This window comes from Sander vitreus, chromosome 23, assembly GCF_031162955.1.
Source record: "Sander vitreus isolate 19-12246 chromosome 23, sanVit1, whole genome shotgun sequence".
In the NCBI taxonomy this organism is placed as follows: domain Eukaryota; kingdom Metazoa; phylum Chordata; class Actinopteri; order Perciformes; family Percidae; genus Sander; species Sander vitreus.
Window position 1 is genome coordinate 3924223 of NC_135877.1, and position 19441 is coordinate 3943663.

Here is a 19441-nt window from a genome sequence, read left to right on the forward strand (position 1 = left end):
CCTAGCGTGACATTTTCCATCATCATCATCACCATCATGTGTTGGGAACTATGGTTGGGAAACAAAATCTTTGTCAGAAGGATATGGGGAAGGGTGGTGGGGAAACCTTACTTTGTTATTTTTGTATTCCTTGTGAAGAAATGTTAGGCCTAAAGTATATATTTATAGTTTTCGTTCATTTTGGACCATGTGATGAGGCAAAAAAACAGAGCACAGGAGGGAGCCCCGTGACTACTACACGTCATGACGCTGGCGGTTCTACGCCTATTTTTGCAGACCGGAAGATGAAAAGGAATTTCACTACAGTATTTAATCCTTTCAACATACACTATCTGCGTATCGTAACAGGTTACTGCTGTCCGCTTTCCACGAAGGACGTTAATCATGCGTTTCCCTTGTTAAACTTTAACTCAAGAGGTCAGTTTAGCCATACATTTATATTGTCCTTAAGCCGACAGCAGCATCCCAACAGGAGCTGGAGTACGGAGGTAAGAGTTCTGTCTTTACTAGCATCTTTATGTTAGCTTAACTGTTGCTGAACTGTGGAGAGCCAGAAGAAAAAAATCTCTCCTGTCACAGCGAGGACAGTATAGTTGTACACCGGTTAATACTTGTAACGCGACCATTATGCTGTTATTTTAATTGTTTCTTTTTCTCTATTTTTTCTTTTTTAAATTTCGTGTTAGCTAGCTAACGTTAAGGAAAGCTTAACTGTTTGTGCGTCAGAGACTTGACTGAACCGGAAAACTGGTAAGTCCTACCATAAACCTGAAAAAAAGAAGCTGCTTCATTTTACAATGAAAACGGTAAACTAAAAAAAACACCAGAACACGAATGGTTACGCATGCAAGTGCGTTCCTGTCACTTTGAGAATATTGTAAGAGGGAACGTTATAAAGTGTCTCCTCTAGCAATAGCATAGTTTACACAGCATTATCAGTCAATTCCACGCCGAGAGTAGATACAATTTTTAACATAGAAGTATCACATGCAACACGTATTAGATACAATCTTACATACATGCACACCTTGAAAACATCCCTGTTAAAATGGTTTGACATCACCCATTTAGCTAATTCATTCATAATGCATTCATTCAGGGATACAGAAATGGATGTTAAGCTTTCGTATTATACAAAGGCTTTTTCATCTACAGAATGTAAGGTTACTGTAAATTCACTATGAAGTCAAATATAGATACTTGTGACCAGTGCTGGAATGTAACTAAGTACATTTACTCAAGTACTTTATTTAATTACAAATTTGAGGGATTTGTACTTTACTTGAGTCTTTTTATTCATGACACTTTCTACTTCTACTCCGCTACAGTTCAGAGAGAAATATTGGACTTTTTAATCCACTACATTCATCTGACAGCTTTAGTTACTAATTACTTTACAAATACACATGCAGTTTATAAATGATGCATTATTAAAAACTACCCAACAAGATGCAGGCCTACATGTACAACTGAAATGATTAGCTGATTAATCACTTAGTTGATTGACAGAACAGTTTGGATCGTTTCCAGTTTCTAAAATGGAGGATACTTTTACATTTAATACTTTAAGTACATTTTCCTGATGAAACTTACATACTTTTAACTTTAAGGAACATGCCGGCTTATTGGGACTTTGTCTTATTCCCCGTATCTCCCAGAGTTAGATAAGTCCATACATAACCTTCTCATCTCCGTGCGTGTTGTAACTCTGTCTGACGCACCCACCGCTAACCTAGCTTAGCACAGATCCTGGAGGTAACTGGTTCCAACTAGCCTACTGCTCCCAATAAGTGACAAAATAACGCCAACATGTTCCTATTTACATGGTGTGATTTGTATAGTCACAGCGTGTACAAATAACAAGGTCACATGAGACACAGCCATCTTCTAACTGTATACAAACTGGGAACTATATTCTCAGAAAGCGAAGTACTGCTACTTCTGCTACTTGGGCGGAGTGATTTGCTCGCAGCACCTGAAGCCTCGTGGTGAGGAGCAGATAGTTTGCCTGGAATTCGCTCAGAGTCTATTGGAGTAATAGAGTCAACAATTACTAGATAGTAAAAGCATAGTGACCTTGTTATTTGTACACCCTGTGACTATACAAATCACAACATGTAAACAGGAACATGTTGGCGTTATTTTGTCACTTATTAGGAGCAGTAAGCTAGATGGAGCCGATTACCTCCAGGATCTGTGCTAAGCTAGGCTAGCGGTGGGGGCGTCAGACAGAGTTCCGACACGCACGGAGATGAGAAAGGTATGTATGGACTTATCTAACTCTGGGGGATACGGTGAATAAGACAAAGTCCCGATAAGTCGGCGTGTTCCTTTAACTAACATTTTCAATGCAGGACTTTTACTTGTAACAGATTATTTTAAAGGTGCACTATGAGTTCTTGCATGACGTCACTTCTGTTGACGTTTCAAGTAAATTCAAAACAGAACAGAGCAAGCTCGCCCCTCCTCCCATGTTTCCGTAACTGTCATGACTAAGGCCATTTTACAGTTGTGACACTGACTAACTGTCACTAACCCCCACCCCCTCCCCCAACCATCTAGTCGGTGATTGGCTGGAATGTGGTGTTGTATTTTGGTGCACAGCCTGTGCCCCTAGTGTTTGAACGAACCCCTTCCTCACGTCTTCATTGCGAGTCTCAGTAATGCCATACAGTCGTAGGTTCCATCTCCTGCTAGATTTGCATATATGTTATAGTTCTATAGATGTTGCAACATGAAGGCATATAGTTGCCAACTTTTGAGAGAAATGTTCTCCACTGACAAAAGCTTTCTATGAACTGGCCAAAGACCAAATATTTGCTAAAAATCTGGTAAAACATTCAGTCAAAGGCGGTAGCCTTGAAAATCCAATGGACGTCTCTCTTATCAATGCAAAATGTACAAACACGCAGGCATAGTTGGTTATCACCATGGCTGTTCTTGTTGTTATTTAAAAGTAGTGAACCAGAAGGCAACCAGTATGTGTTGGATAAAATTTATCTTGTCTTCTCTTGCCCTCTGAGCAGAAAGGGCAAGTTCAGACTGATTAAAGGAATGAAGATATACCGGCCGGAACAATGACGGAGAAGATAAAGTGGGAGAGCTAAACAACACCGGAGCGACCCAAACTCCGACTCCATACGATCAGTCCTCTTGCCTCTGTCATGGAGCAGGACGCTGCAGTAGCTCTGGAGGACGCAGACTCCCAGCTGATGTACAGGATAGAGCGCCCGATCTATGATGAAGCCCTCATCCGGTCGCAGCTTCTCAAGCGCAAAGAAAACTCCACTACCCTCGGACAGAGGCTGGCACACCAGTTCCGGTAAGTTTACACTGAGGAATTTACCTCTGGATTTGTCCTGCCGAAGTCAGAAATATGCATTTGATTAATCCATTAGTTGATCAACAAACATTCACCAACAGTTTTTGGTAATGGTTTAATAATTTTAAGTCATCTATTAAACATAAAATGCTAAATATGCTGCTTCTAAAATGTATGTGTAAGATTTTTCTTTACTTTGATTAATGTCACTGGAAGTCAACTAGTATAATCCAAGTGTCGGGTATTTTGAGGTCTGCAATTAACGATTACTTTTATTCAGTCTCCCATTTTATTATATTTCGTTAAATTTATTAATGGTTTAGTCTATATTAAAATGTGAAAATGCCCATCACAATATCCCAGGGCCCGAAGAGACAAATTAAACTTTTAGTTTTGTCTGATTGTTAAATCAGCTACATAAAACAGGAAGAATGTACTTGATAATTGGCCTAAATGATTAATAAGTTATCAAAATAGTTGATTAATTGTTGATGAATTTTCAGTCGATCGGATAAATTGATTTGATTGAACAGATCCCCCCCCCCTAGATATTTGGGAGTGCCTGTGATCTCCTGTCATACTTAAAATGCTTTTTACTCACTTTTCACCCTCCCAGTGTACACACGTATAACGTCTGTATTTCTGCACTGGTATGTGACTTCTCCATTAAAGTTACGACAGCAACCTTACTAGTTCAGACCTAGTAACCTTTTGTTTTTTAGTAGAGATATTACAAAACATTTACATAGAAATGTGAAAACGGATGAAGACACACACCATGTTTTCTAATGGTTGCAGTTAGGAGTTAAGCTATGGCTATGTTAACGCCAAGTCAAATAATTAGAATATAGAAAAATCTCTTTAAATTCTATGCTATTTTTAGTAACTAACAATGAATGAGCAGTGTACTACTTGTTTGCATTTCTCTTTGCAGTCATTAAATTGGGGCAGTTTTTAAAAATTTTTAAAACGGTTAAATCACAAACTGATAAGTTAATCCACATGTCTCCTTTCATAGGTGTTCATCAAAGAAGGCTAAGGCGGCAGCTTTGAGCTTTCTGCCTATTCTGACATGGCTGCCATCTTATCCAGTCAAGCAGTACCTGTTTTCTGATGTGGTCTCAGGTCTCAGCACAGGAGTTGTGCAGCTTCCTCAAGGTTAGTGCCGTGCAGTCCCAGCTGTCTTAAATCCTTTTCAGACATGCATTAATGAGGGAATATCGTCTGGAAGAATGGTTTTCATCTCTCTAGAGTTCTACAGACTTGAGCATAGGGCTGGGTACTGAATTCAATACTTTTTAGGCACCGACGAATTGCCTCTAAAGTTGTTGAGGATCGAAAAATGCCTCGTCATTCAATACCCAATTTCAATACCTTTTTTAGGAGTTAATCTCATCAGAGTCAGTGAGCCAATAAGCATGCAGCATGCTTCTACTATGATCTAATAATGTCTGTGATTGGCTGTCTAACGTTACATGCCGTAGAGGCACGCAAGAAAAACTCTGTTACACACCGAGACAGGCTCACGTAGTAGGAGCCGAAAAATAAATAAAAAGATTTGTGCCATAATGTCAAATGTAATTTATTTTTGTTTTATAAAATGGGTGTCGAAGTCACAGAATTGTATCGGTACCGGTATCAAAAATATTTGAACGATACCCAGCCCTACTTAAGGAATCTATGACGGAGAGCAGTAGAAGGTCTTGAGGATTGTGCTGGAAAAAACACCTTACTAAGACACTTCATTTCATTTGTCACCCATCTGTATGTTTGAAAGCCTAAAAAGCGTTACCTTTACAGATTTCCAGAAATGTTATGCATTCAAAGGCTTTGTACGGTAGCCACAAACTACGTTTGGCCAGGCTAGTCATCTGGAATGACAGAAGGGTTAAATGTGTGAACGGCCAGCTGCCAACCCCTGATGGGCTGCTTTCAGCTTCACACTGTCTTTGTTTTGATACCTCTGTAGCTCTGAGGTTGTGATGCAATCACTTGGCTTCTGGGACTGTTCAGTTTATTGACATCTCTCCCTCTCCTCTGCTCCACAGGTCTAGCCTATGCTATGCTGGCTGCTGTGCCTCCAGTTTATGGTCTATACTCGTCATTCTACCCCGTCCTACTCTACACCTTCTTTGGAACATCCAGACACATCTCCATAGGTGAGAAATGAACTTAAAACCTCTTGTAGAGGCTTTGATTTTGGGTCATAAATCTCCTCCTAGTTAATATGGAGATTCAAGAAACAACAAAGAAGCAGCAAAGAGACACCTGACCGATCCCTTTAGGCCTAATCTCTGCATGCCCACTTAGTTTTGCGTTCTCGCACGTCACATACAGTTTACAATATGAAGGTGGCAGATTGAACTTTTGAAATTCTCAGTAAAACGCCTTAGAAACAGTAGGTCCTTGTTTTTAGACTGAGGTAGACAAAAGTAGCTTCTCTTTTCTAGCTGGGGACAGTTGATTTTGGTTGATTAGTTGATTCTGGCTAAAATGACAACATTGTTGCTCGGCTGACTTTTTAATGTTCCAAGCTGACTTGCTTTAAAACGAGAATCTTGTTAAAGGGTCTTAAAAGTGCACTTCGTGGTTACAAGTACATATGTGAAAGGGCTACACGATCTGAGGAAAATATGCACTCTGCGATAACGTTTATGAATATCGCGATAACTTGCGATAAACGGATATTAAAGTGTACTCAGTTCTGCCTTTCTGCTGCCTTTAGTATTCTGCTGAAATACGACAAATTGCATGTTGAATTCAAAACAAATGAAAGAGAATCATTTCCATCATTCTTTCTCTGAACAAACTGAACATTGAATTAAATATAAAAGGCACCCCTATAAAAAAGAATGACAGTTACATTTTAAAGTGCAGTTTTCTATAGATATTTTCTTTCAACTAACAAGAGAATGTTCGGAGTGTCTTTCGCGATATGTTGCAGCCTTTTGCGATGCGTTTATGCAACAGTTGATGATGATAAAAAAACAATATATTGTGCAGCCCTACTATGTGATATCATGCCAGTAGAGTGGGGCTAAAGCTAACAGATCCCAGGCAAAAAGCCAGCATCCTCACTATCTGATGATCCATGTAATCGCCATGGAAATAAGAAGCACTGATCTTGTATTGCAGTGCAGAGCTTGTTGTAAGCAGCTGTATGTATAATAGAACAATCTAATCACACTGTTATTACGTTCTAACATTTCTCTGTTTGGCTGCTTAACTTGCATACTTGTTGGTATTTTCACTTGTAACATTACAAGAGTTAAAGGTCTTAGGAAGAGGAGTACTTGATGTGTCTCATAAAATGTTGGCAGCAGCACAGAGCTGCTAATGTAACCCTAAACTCTGATAGCATCCAGAAACAGCTTCCACACAGTGAGGAAGCCCTACACAGTGGATGTGCTTTTCCTAAACTGTGCTTTTTTTAACGTAACCTGTAACCCCACAAAATAATGAAGTTAGTTAATGACGTGGTCCTTGGCTAAACTGCTCATTTACTAGTTGGTAAGTTGGTTAGCTGGGCACGCAAGTGAGTTAAGACACATTGTTTAATTCATTCCTTACACTTGTTTTGGGTTTTGGAAAGGCTTACAAAAAACCTCCTTCAGTGTTGAGTATCACTCTTTCTACAGCCCTATGGACATTTAAACATGCGGAGAAATCCAAAGCGTGACTTGAGCATATATAAAAATTTCAAACAATTAAATGTGATCATAGATTTTGGGTTGACCCAAACTTTTGGCACCTGGCCAGCCTTTGCCGCAGTATTCCAGGAAAGGGGTTCCCGTAATTTTTTTACCCCATGTTTTTCAGCTTTTAATTGTACATCTTGATTTAGAAAATGATAAACATTAACAAACTTGTCTTGTTCCTTTTTTTTGTAGCATAATATTTTTTGGAAAGGGATTCCTGAGGTGTCCTAATCCCGTGTTTCTTGGAATGTTTCACGTTCTAAATTAATGGAGGATAGGCTGTTAAGAAGTAGTCAGTGGCCTTTTGACACGGCCAGGTTGCTTTCCGCAGTCCGCGCCAAGAACACGATGATTAGCCAAAACTGCCAACCGTCTCTGTCTCTCTCACACACACACATACACACACACACACACACTGCTCTGGGAGATAAAAGTTTTTGAGATGCCATGTGGAGGAAATGTTTTAACTCTGATGTGATGACCGTGTCCTCAGCTGACCTCAGCAGCAGGATTGTGACATTTCACTGACGCCACCCTGACATCTCACCTATCCGGCTGCTCTCTTTCCTGGAAAGGGCTCAAATGTCAGCTCTAAGCAATGAGTCCATATGACACATGCGCACAATAAACTAAACCTGCTCAACCTTTTAAACAAAAGAGCAGACCTGGAGTGAACAACGACAAGAAGTTGGCATCATTGTGAAGTGCTCTATGTCCCAAATTTAGTCTGATAGCAAGTTGCTGTGGACATAATAACCTCTTAACTTCTGGCAGAGAGTGAGAGGGAATAACTGGGCTGCTTTTCAAGTGCTAGGCAAGATGGCATTTTCACTCACTCATGCACGCAGTAACGCACCCACACACGCACAAACGCGCACACATGCATAAGTAGGGTTAAGGTGAAATACGTCCGTGAATCAGACAGGATGTTTGAAGGAGGACTGTTTGGTTTGGTGTTGCTTTGCAAATGAAGGCCAACACTGATAAGAGCCTGTGTGCCTGGCCACATGACTAGAACGATTAGACATTTGGCATAATGTTCCAATGCAAAGCCAAGCTTGATTGACATTAATGTATCATATCCTATATTCAGAGATCCCCACAATCTACATGTAGGTTGTATGTAAGTTACAGCTTTGGTAAGAATATAGGAAACAACAGGTATATTTACACATGTTCTGTTACTGGAACACAGAGATGCCACTGTGCTTGCTACATATTCTATTAATTTGGATGTTTAATAAAAAGGTCTTGGGTTATAACTGTGCTTACATTTTGTTCCCACCCGCTGCTTACTCCCTCGTGTAGCTGTATATTGAGGGCTGGAGGTGGAAAAAACTGTTGGCAACGTCAGTATGGGTTCATCATCAACCTTTGGTTGCTGTACTAATCCCATCCTCATGTTGTTAAGTCTGTTCATATGTATCCTGGTATAAATTAATGGTGGCATTTAAGGCAGGCAGTGGCCTTTTCACACAGCCAGGTTGCCTTCCATAGTCAGTGCCAAGAACAGTATAATGAGCTCAAACTGCCAACTGTCTCTGTCCCACACACAGGGTCAGCTCAGTTACCTAGAGCTTCACAAGTTACTCACTTGTCTAGATTAGGAGGGGTTTGATGTGCTTGTTTTGGCCACAGTTGATGTGAGCAGCAGGGTTGTGTGATTTCAGTGACCCCACTCTCCTCATCTCACCCATCTGACTACTTTCTTTCCAAGCAAGGACTCCAAGTCTGACAAAAGGATATGATAAACCAAACCTCAACCTTTTTAAACAAAAGAGCTGATCTGGATAGAACAGCAGGAAGCAGTTGGCTTCACTGTAAAGTAGTCTGATAGCAAGTTGCTGTGGAAATAATAACCTCAACTTCTGACAGAAAGGGAGAGGGAATAACTGGTCTGCTGTTCAAGTGCTAGGCAAGATGGCATTTTCACTCAAAGAGATGCATGATTTCACACTTACAGTGGACATCATAATACTCTACAGAACAAAGCCTGAAAAGAAAGTACTTAACACAATTGAGCCGTGATGCAAAACTACTGTTTTGTTTGTCTTTGTGTGTTCTGCAGGCACCTTTGCCGTGATAAGTCTGATGATCGGGAGTGTTGCAGTGAGGGAGGCCCCAGACTCCATGTTTTACGTCCTGCCTGCCAACGGATCCAACATGTCTGCCGTCCTGGACGTGGAGGCTCGTGATGCCAGGAGGGTGCAGGTCGCCGTTGTGCTCACAACCCTGGTGGGAATCATCCAGGTCAGCCTCAAAACAACCGGCACACTCAGGCAGCAACTCAAAGCTGCTATTGAGATGGTCTATCTTCCCTCAGCCCCCACAGAGTGTCTTATTTGGTAAAAACATAGCAGTAAAGTGATACAGCTTGCTGAAATCTTCTCACGCTCAAAAATCACTGTTTACCCAAAGCAGCAGCGTGTCTGAATCACTGTTGATGTATCAACAACTTGGTGTTTTTGTTTGAAACCGCTTGTTTTTATCCCCTTACCTCATTCTTTCTCATTTTGTTTTCCTTTCTTTCAGTTTGTGCTAGGTCTTCTCAGGTTTGGTTTTGTGGCGATCTACCTCACAGAGCCCCTGGTGCGAGGCTTCACTACAGCAGCATCGGTGCACGTTGTTATCTCTCAGCTAAAGTACCTGCTGGGGGTGAAAACACAGCGCTTCAGTGGGCCCCTCTCTGCTATTTATGTGAGTTGCAATAGCTTCTGAATGGTTTGTAGGTGGAAAGTGTGCACTACTTGATTTGAATTTGAGTTGGAAGGGAATTCACCTTTTTTACTGCCTTTTTGTTTTTTTCTTCTTGGTCTGGTTTTGTTGTTTGTTTGGTAATTGCTCAAATGCATCATAAATGGTCACACTCTTGCCCCAGAGCGTCAAGGCGGTACTCTATGACATCACGAGCACCAATGTCTCCACTCTCATCCTGGGCCTCGTGTGCTTCGTCTTCCTGTTCGTGATCAAAGACCTCAACGAGCGCTTCAAGAAGAAACTGCCCATTCCCATCCCTGGAGAGATTATCGTAGTCATTGTGTCAACCAGCGTCTCTTATGGCATGTCTTTAGCAGATGACTACAAAGTGGACGTGGTTGGGAAGATACCAACCGGGTAGGTTCTTACATTCTCATTTTGTCAGGGGACTTTCTGTCAAATATTGTGGAATATAGAGCGGTGTAGTTTGTGTGCATGTCGTGGAAAGCCATGGGACTTTACAACTGGGACTTGTGTTATATTTCTTAATTGTATTCATTTTGTAGTTTTAGGCTCTTGTTTACCACATCAAGCCTTAACCATCATAACATTGCAGCCAAAACATATTGACACACTGGGATGGATGAACTAGAAGTGTTATCTTATGTGTTCTCAGGCTTCTCCCTCCTACGGCCCCGGAGTTCTCTCTGTTACCCAGTTTGGTCACAGACTCCTTTGCTGTAGCCATTGTAGGATTCTCAATGGGCATCTCACTTGCCAAGACCTTTGCCCTGAAGCACGGCTACAGCGTGGATGGCAACCAGGTGAGTCTGGACATCTGAGGAGCTGCTGGCGAGCTACGCATCCTGGCACAATGAACTCAACGCTAACCTGACAAGTAACCGAGTAACCCCTATTTCCACTGGGCACGTCTGCGCTGCGTTCCGGCTTCGTTTCGGTTTTGTTCCGTCCTCCGCCACGTGGCAAACCACACCGGGAGCTTCTCAGAAGCGGAGAGTCTTGCTGCCTGACCTGCAGATTTTATTGTCTCTACAAGTACTTTACAGAACAATCACGTGTTTATTATTAAGTTAGTATCTCCGGTACGCCGCACAGATGGCGCCTGGTGGAAAATAGTGGTCACAGATGGCCTCCTCTAATAAGCTGATTTCTCAAATGTCATGTAAAAGAGAAACCTGGTTTCTTTTTTTTAAAGATAATTGTTTTTGGGGGCTTTTGTTTTTTAATTAGATAGTATAGACACATAGGAAAATGGGGAGAGAGGGGATGACACGCATCAAAGAGCCGTAAGTTAGATTCGAACCCGGGCCGCTGCAAAGGACTCAGCCTACATGGGTCGTACACTCTACTGGGTGAGCTAGAAGTCGCCCCGCCTGGTTCCTTTTCTGTAATTAAGTAAGATTAATTTCTCGAGCTAGATTTGGCTATAGAGAAGGCTGATTTCTCTTTCCAAGTATAAGGGTTTCTAATTGGCTTTTTATATGTGAGCATGTGCAGGACAAAGACTTGAGACGGTGAAAAAATTGCTGACAAAAGAGTGGTGGGATGAACAAAAAGATCAATACACGTTAGCGATATATCTTTTGTATTTAAATTGATTCCAATCAAAGTCCGACTAAAACCAAAACTAAGACGTGTCTAAATGAGCTGGTTTCCGATGCTCAATGAACCATTTGTAAAATTGAGACACATTGGTGCTGTGCGGAAAAGCTGTGCTCTGCCTGTCCCTCACTGCCCTGCCAGTCTGCTACAACACGCCAAAATAAACTGAATGCAGCGTCTTCTGTCACGAATAACGTCAAAATAAGTTACGCCTCTAAAATAAGGTTCAATGCAGAGGGGAAATCTGGTCACTGATCTGTTGCATCGAAACACATGGATTTGCAGTAATCAGGTTACGACAGTGCATGTAAAGTACTGCATTGTTTTGTTTGAGCCACGGTGGAAACTAAGTACTAAGTACTGCCCAATTACAGTCACATAGATTCACAGGCGGCGCTAGGCTATTTAAATCGGCAAATATCCCAGCAATGAGAAGACCTTATTTCAGGGAATATGCTGTATGTTACAATATATTAGATATGTAAAATCACTGTAACTTCAGCTTAGCACAACTGACCCTTTCTGGAGTTCATTGTGGGTTTCTATGCGTTCTTTACTGTCATCTGCTTACTTGTACCCACACACTACAGTATAGGTTGGGGTAATTTCCTAGAGCTGTTTTCACAGGGTAACAATCTGCAGAACACGTTTACATTATTCACATTCCATTGAATGTATCTTAATGGTCTGAGACCAAACCTTTGTGTCTTTTTGCTTTCAGGAGCTGATTGCCCTCGGCCTGTGTAACTTCATCAGCTCTTTCTTCCAAACCTTCGCCATCACTTGTTCCATGTCGAGGAGTCTGGTGCAGGAGAGCACTGGTGGAAAAACCCAGGTAACGCACACACAGTAGTACAGGAGTGATTACACTATCTTACTTGATAAGACTAAATTGGTGTTGTAAAACTGTAATTTGTGTGTGTGTGTGTGTGTGTGTCTCTCTCTCCAGATAGCCGGACTGCTCGGGTCTCTCATGGTGCTGTTGGTGGTGGTGGCCATTGGTTTTGTCTTCCAGCCACTCCCTCAGGTGGGTGACGTTGTTGCTGATGACGCAGAGCTTCCTGTCTGGCAGCTCGGCGTCACAGGTGGAGCTGCAGAACCCTTTTATTTTCTCCCCAATCTGTTGAACAAACAACGGCTGACACCTCCACTGATACAGATTACAAGTCACAATAACTAGTTAATGTGTAATATTTCTTGTAATGAGTTAAAAAGACTGCCAAGAGTCTTTCCTAATTTGTTTCTGGCATTTGTTTAGTTCTCATGTTGTACTATCTTCTGATCTGTTTCCCAGACTGCACTGGCCGCCATCATCATGGTGAACCTGTTGGGGATGTTCAAACAGTTCCGAGACATTCCTACTCTGTGGAGGAACAGCAAGATCGAACTGGTCAGTCGCCAAAACAAAATCAAAAGTTTAGTTTATTTGGTTTATTTTGAACAGATAATTAAGAACTTGTGCATTTGAGTTACAGCTATAAAACTTCCACAAACAAAATCATCAGCAAAAATATCTTTCAACGTTCCAGGAACTGATTCAAATAATGATTGATCATGTTCAAAAAGGAGAAGGAAGAAGTTAAAAGAAATACTTTTCTGGTCCTACCCACCTTTTCTATGTTTTATAAAGTAAAAACAAAAACGTTCTGCACTTTTAGTTGGAGTTAGAGTGAGAAAAAGGATATGAAACTACTATCTAACTATTTAGATGCTAAGTGTAACTCTTAAATATCATTAGATTATTGTCAGACTGTATGTGATTCCTCTCTTCAATTACTGAAAGCCATGAGACGTGTGTTGACTGGAATATGATTGGGATCCTCTATCACATGCCATTGATCTTATCAGTGTGTGATAAATAAAACGCCCTGTTTTTTCCCATTTAGAGAAGGAAAAGAGGATGTAGCTGTCACTGCTGTAACACTTCATGTCGGTATATTTCTGTTGCTTCCCTTTTCTTCCTCAGGCCATCTGGCTCGTGGCCTTCGTAGCATCTGTGCTGTTGGGACTGGATTATGGCCTCCTGGCGGCCATCGCATTCGCCATACTAACAGTCATCTACAGAACACAGAGGTATTGAATAGGCAGCTGCTTGTCTTTTTCTCGTGTTTTAGTCCGAATGTGTGATTCTCTTTTGTGACATAATTTACTACATTCACTGAATAAACCTGATGTAAATACATTTGTATGAACTGGTTTGGGTGGTGCTCCAAGAGTGCTAACAGAATAATTTAGTGTCAAAGTTATTTGTGTTTCTGACCTTTCTCCTCACCTTCCAGCCCTGAAAGTGCCATCCTGGGTCATGTTCCCGGCACAGGGCTGTACTGTGATGTGGATGAGTATGAAGAGGTGAGACTGTCCGAAGAGACAAATGCTTTTTTGAGTTTGAACCCAGGCTAAAAAAGTTCACATTAAGTCTGTTGTTCTGAACTCTTAAAAGCCTGTGATTTGTGTTTTGTTACCAGGCGGCTGAATATGAGGGGATTAAGATTTTCCACTATAACTCTTCAATCTACTTCGCCAACTGTGATCTTTATGTGAACGCCCTCAAGGAGAAGGTAACATGTCATGTCATCTATAGAGGGAGTGGAATATTAAAACACTTTTATTGATGGAATGAAACGGGTTGTTTAAAGTGCAATGAAGTCTGGAATTAACAAACAGCGTTGGCACCATGTAGATCATCACTACTGATACCCAGTGACATGTAATTATGTGAAAACAATGTGGTGGCGGATTGATTGTTAAAGTTGTGAGCAGTTGTCAGAGTCCAGGGTATTGTCCCTCGCCTTGCAAAACTCTGCATTACTCTGCAAACTATGTAAACTTTGGATGGTGCAACAAGGCAGGCCTGCTTGGTTCTTTCGGGGAGTAATTGTAAAGATTTACAAAGTTTATGTTTAATGTTACGGCATTTACTCTCTAACTGGGACGTTTTGGGACTGATGGTGACAGGATTGTTGTGGACGAAGTAACGTGACACAGGGCGATAAATAACTCATGCTACTCTATTGTGTGAACAGTTAACGTCATTTAATGTTGCATAAGGCGATTTCTTTTGCGGGGTGCATATGTTCCACCAAAACAAGTTTCCTTCCTGAGACTATTTTGCAGAGCCGCCGTCTCTGCGTCCGAAGCATGTCTATGAACCTATTGCACCAGTGCATGCTGGGAGGCTTTCCGACACACTTACCTTGTGTAAACTGCAATCACGTTTGCCACTTAAGCCAATAATATGAATACAAACTCAATGATTTCAACTTATTTTGCCTTTTTATTTCAAAATAATTGAAGATAACTTCATCCAGGATTAACATCTCAAACCTCAAACTGATTTCAAAGAACCAAATGATCTGGAGGAGAGAACAGGATTATTTCAGCCTCATTAGTAGAGCCACGTTTGAAGAATGGGGCTCAGGTTTTTGAGATTAAGTCCATGTGTAAAAACAAGGACGACAGTATGACTGCACCTATGTCTGGGTCCAAAAACACGTTGAACAAGTTAGTGAATTTATCCTATTTAAAGGAACGGTTGGACAATTTAGGAAATACTAATAACATTTCAGAAGGAATCTGAAATCTAACTCGCACTTTCTGAAAAGTTAAATGAGAAAATCTCTGTGTAGCTAATATGAAGCTACAGAACTTTTTTTACCTTTGGACAAAGCAAGGCTAGCCGTTTCTCTAGACTGGCTCTGCTTCCAGTTTTTATGCTAAAATAAGATAACAGAAGTAGCTTCATATTTAGAATACACAGACATGGGAGTGATATCAATCTTCTCATCTAACGTTCAACAAGAAAAGGTTCCTTTTTCTTTCGTTCCATAGTTCCTGTTCCTAGTTTCCCTGTTAAAAAATGTACGTCACATCTACGTACGGTGGTGAGTGGTAACACACATTATTAGTGATAATCTGAAATAAAATAACCTCAAAAGATTAAAGTGATTCAACTTCACTGTGGAAATTTTAAAATGACTTTTGAAACACTTGCCTCGGCCTCCACTGCATCCTGGGAGAATCAAAACAACTCAATCAAGTGGCTGTGTTCAAGGGTTTTCAAGGAGGCTAACAGCTGTTGGCCTGGACAGGAAAAGTAGCAGTTGCTAATTGTCATGAAGGACATTAGAATGAGACTCAAGAGATTAAAGCTTAATTGTGTTTCTTGGTTTGGATTAGGCTATAAGATGTCCTACGCACAAGTTATCATTAGATCTACTTCAGTCATTGTACTGAGTGTTCAGCCGAGGTTTTCGGCAAACCATTACAAGGAAATAAAGTTTTTAAAACGGTCTCTGGATTGTGAGAATTTTTTTTAACAAAATGCACCTTTCTAAAATGCGAGAGTTTTATGTAATGATCACAAAAAAACCTTACTTAAATCTCCTATAAACTCTTAACAGCAAGAATATTTTGTGATTTCTTCAGTTAATGTATATGGTTCAAATTTGGAACCATACTGTACTCCCTTCTAGCAGTCAAACTGTTTGACTCACATGTTGGCTAATATTGATGATGTCTTTACAGACTGGCGTAAACTCCGAGCACTTGCAAGCTGCCCAGAAAGCCCAAAAAAAAAGAAGGACAAGTCAAACGGCAACCACAGCTTTCCACTGAAGACGATGTGTGCCAAGGTGAGTTCTCCTTTAATTTTCTTCTCTCCCTGGTTCCTTGTTCAGTATGTACACAGTCAGCTTTGTTTAGTCAGCATGCTGCATATTTGCATTTATGTGCCTATGCCTGGGCTTGTAAAATCCTGGAGGGATTGTAAAAACCTTGTTTCCCAAGGCTGCTGTACAGTAGCAGGAAGTGACTGACGATGTTTCTTAGGCCTCGGTGGAGAACTCTGTAAAGAGATGGCAAAAAAACTATTTTATCATGTCATGAATACTATAGTTTGTTTGGTAAAAGTGAAATGGGGAAAAAAAAGCCATTTTCGTCTTGTTAGCTAGATATACATGTGCCTCTATGTAGAAAATGTTGGACTCTGGCTCCCCGCACTGGTAGTATAAAAAAAATACACAAAAATGACACCGTGAAATACCTTGTGGCTTGTTAACCCTTGTCTTAAGGTTCAAATTTGACCTGTTTTCAAAGCTTTTATATCAGAAATATGGGTTTCTTACAACTTAAGTGCCCCAAAATAACCTGGATGAATGCATGTACGTTGTATGGAACCCATACAACATTCTTTGCAGGTAAAATTAATTACTTCCATTGTTTTATTCAGGTTCATAGCATTTGAAAAAAATGGTTTCAAAACAGTCTCCTGACTAAACTTTGACATACAGTGGGGCAAAAAAGTACTTAGTCAGCCACCAATTGTGCAAGTTCTCCCACTTAAAAAGATGAGAGAGGCCTGTAATTTTCATCATAGGTTCACTTCAACTATGAGAGACAAAATGAGAAACAAATCCAGAAAATCACATTGTAGGATTTTTAATGAATTTATTTGCAAATTATGGTGGAAAATAAGTATTTGGTCAATAACAAAAGTTCATCTCAATACTTTGTTATATACCCTTTGTTGGCAATGACAGAGGTCAAACGTTTTCTGTAAGTCTTCACAAGGTTTTCACACACTGTTGCTGGTATTTTGGCCCATTCCTCCTTGCAGATCTCCTCTAGAGCAGTGATGTTTTGGGGCTGTCGCTGGGCAACACAGACTTTCAACTCTCTCCAAAGATTTTCTATGGGGTTGAGATCTGGAGACTGGCTAGACCACTCCAGGACCTTGAAATGCTTCTTACGAAGCCACTCCTTCGTTGCCCGGGCGGTGTGTTTGGGATCATTGTCATGCTGAAAGACCCAGCCACGTTTCATCTTCAATGCCCTTGCTGATGGAAGGAGGTTTTCACTCAAAATCTCACGATACATGGCCCCATTCATTCTTTCCTTTACACGGATCAGTCGTCCTGAAAAACAGCCCCAAAGCATGATGTTTCCATGATGTTTCCACCCCCATGCTTCACAGTAGGTATGGTTCTTTGGATGCAACTCAGCATTCTTTCCCCTCCAAACACGACGAGTTGAGTTTTTACCAAAAAGTTCTATTTTGGTTTCATCTGACCATGTGACATTCTCCCAATCCTCTTCTGGATCATCCAAATGCTCGCTAGCAAACTCCAGACGGGCCTGGACATGTACTGGCTTAAGCAGAGGGACACGTCTGGCACTGCAGGATTTGAGTCCCTGGCGGCGTAGTGTGTTACTGACGGTAGCCTTTGTTACTTTGGTCCCAGCTCTCTGCAGGTCATTCACTAGGTCCCCCCATGTGGTTCTGGGATTTTTGCTCACTGTTCTTGTGATCATTTTGACCCCACGGGGTGAGATCTTGCGTGGAGCCCCGGATCGAGGGAGATTATTAGTGGTGTTGTATGTCTTCCATTTTCTTATAATTTCTCCCACAGTTGATTTCTTCACACCAAGCTGCTTACCTATTGCAGATTCAGTCTTCCCAGCCTGGTGCAGGTCTACAATTTTGTTTCTGGTGTCCTTTGACAGCTCTTTGGTCTTGGCCATAGTGGAGTTTGGAGTGTGACTGTTTGAGGTTGTGGACAGGTGTCTTTTATACTGATAACAAGTTCAAACAGGTGCCATTAATACAGGTAACGAGTGGAGGACAGAGGAGCCTCTTAAAGAAGAAGTTACAGGTCTGTGACAGCCAGGAATCTTGCTTGTTTGTAGGTGACCAAAGACTTATTTTCCAGAGGAATTTGCAAATAAATTCATTAAAAATCCTACAATGTGATTTTCTGGATTTTTTTTTTTTCTCATTTTGTCTCTCATAGTTGAAGTGTACCTATGATGAAAATTACAGGCCTCTCTCATCTTTTTAAGTGGGAGAACTTGCACAATTGGTGGCTGACTAAATACTTTTTTGCCCCACTGCAAACCAGTCTGTGATTCACTCAACATCCACTGATCTTAACTATTAGTTTAAATAATTCCTGTTTTTTTTTTTGTTTTTTTTAACAAAAAAATAGGTAGAATGCCATTTAATTAGGTTAATTGACCATGAATTTAAAAAAAAAAAAAAAGCGTTGAAAAGCGGGACAAAAAAGTGCCAAAAGCATTTTAAAAAGCGTTCATTTCTTGGTCGACCGGAAGACATCACAAGGGTTATATTCCTGTTATAAAAAGATCACTTTGTTTGAATGGTTCTACAATAAGGAGCGGGGAGTGACGCATGAGGTTTTGTCCTATAACAACGTGGAAAAGGAGCAGGGGAACGGCCAGTTGGGGGACAGACACAGCGAGTCAGTCTCAGAGGAGGCTGTCTTCCTTGAACCTCTCAGCACCGTCCACTCCATCATCCTGGACTGGACCCCTGCCTGCTACATCGACTCTGTGGGAGCCAAAGCCATCAAACAGGTTCGTCCTTCCTTTTTTTAACATCGCGTTCACTGCAACAGGGTTTCTAACAGTTGGGTATTAGGACGACAAGGGGAGGAATAAATTAAGTGTTTTATATAAATGCTCCAATCCAGTGTAAGTCAGGAATGCTTGTAGGAAAATGTGTGATGCAGAAGGAACACTGGTTCAGGATTTGACCTCAGTGAGTAAATCAGTATTTGTCTCTGCAGGTTATTAAGGAATATGCAGCTGTGGACGTTCGAGTGGTGATAGCCGGCTGCAGCAGTAAGTCTTCACAGTGACGTTTCTGTGTTAGATAGAGATACTGTACAGTAATTGCTACTGTCATTTATTAAATGTGATGTTTCGGTCTTAGACCTTCATCAGGTAAATTTACCTGATGAAGGTCTAAGACTGAAACTTATTTTTCTAAATAAATTATTGCTTGCGTCAGTGTGCGGGACTTTCTCTAAGCTTCTGATCTGCTACTTTTGATCATATCCTGTGCACCTGCCCGACAAAGGTGTGCAATAAAAAGCTTTCCTACGTTATTTATTAAATGTGGAAATGTAATAACAGTCACACTGGCCATATTTAAACACAGTACCCTTTTTAAAATACAGGCTAACCTGGATTAATTTGTATGATTAAGAGGAACCTAGTTTAGATGCCTTACCCAGATTAAACGCGCAACTCTGATGTGGAAATATCTTTCTTTGTTAAACTTTTGCTTCATCTCTGCCTGCAA

The 19441-nt window shown here is 41.0% G+C and overlaps 1 protein-coding gene across 2 annotated transcripts; it reads left to right on the forward strand.

The window, feature by feature from the left end:
• Positions 1-265: 265 nt before the first annotated feature.
• Positions 266-18600, forward strand: slc26a5 (solute carrier family 26 member 5). Of its 2 annotated transcripts, none has more exons than XM_078281336.1 (16): positions 266-488; positions 3027-3322; positions 4341-4480; positions 5371-5481; positions 9089-9270; positions 9553-9717; positions 9899-10134; positions 10394-10541; positions 12062-12175; positions 12290-12367; positions 12635-12730; positions 13307-13413; positions 13620-13689; positions 13806-13898; positions 15865-15971; positions 18511-18600. In XM_078281336.1, exons 2-15 carry the CDS (start codon positions 3165-3167, stop codon positions 15952-15954), a joined length of 1788 nt encoding a protein of 595 aa, XP_078137462.1. In that variant the 5' UTR covers positions 266-488; positions 3027-3164; the 3' UTR covers positions 15955-15971; positions 18511-18600. The 2 variants fall into 2 exon arrangements, with proteins under 2 accessions (XP_078137462.1, XP_078137463.1); XM_078281337.1 differs by lacking the exon at positions 18511-18600 and adding an exon at positions 16955-18081.
• Positions 18601-19441: the final 841 nt, after the last annotated feature.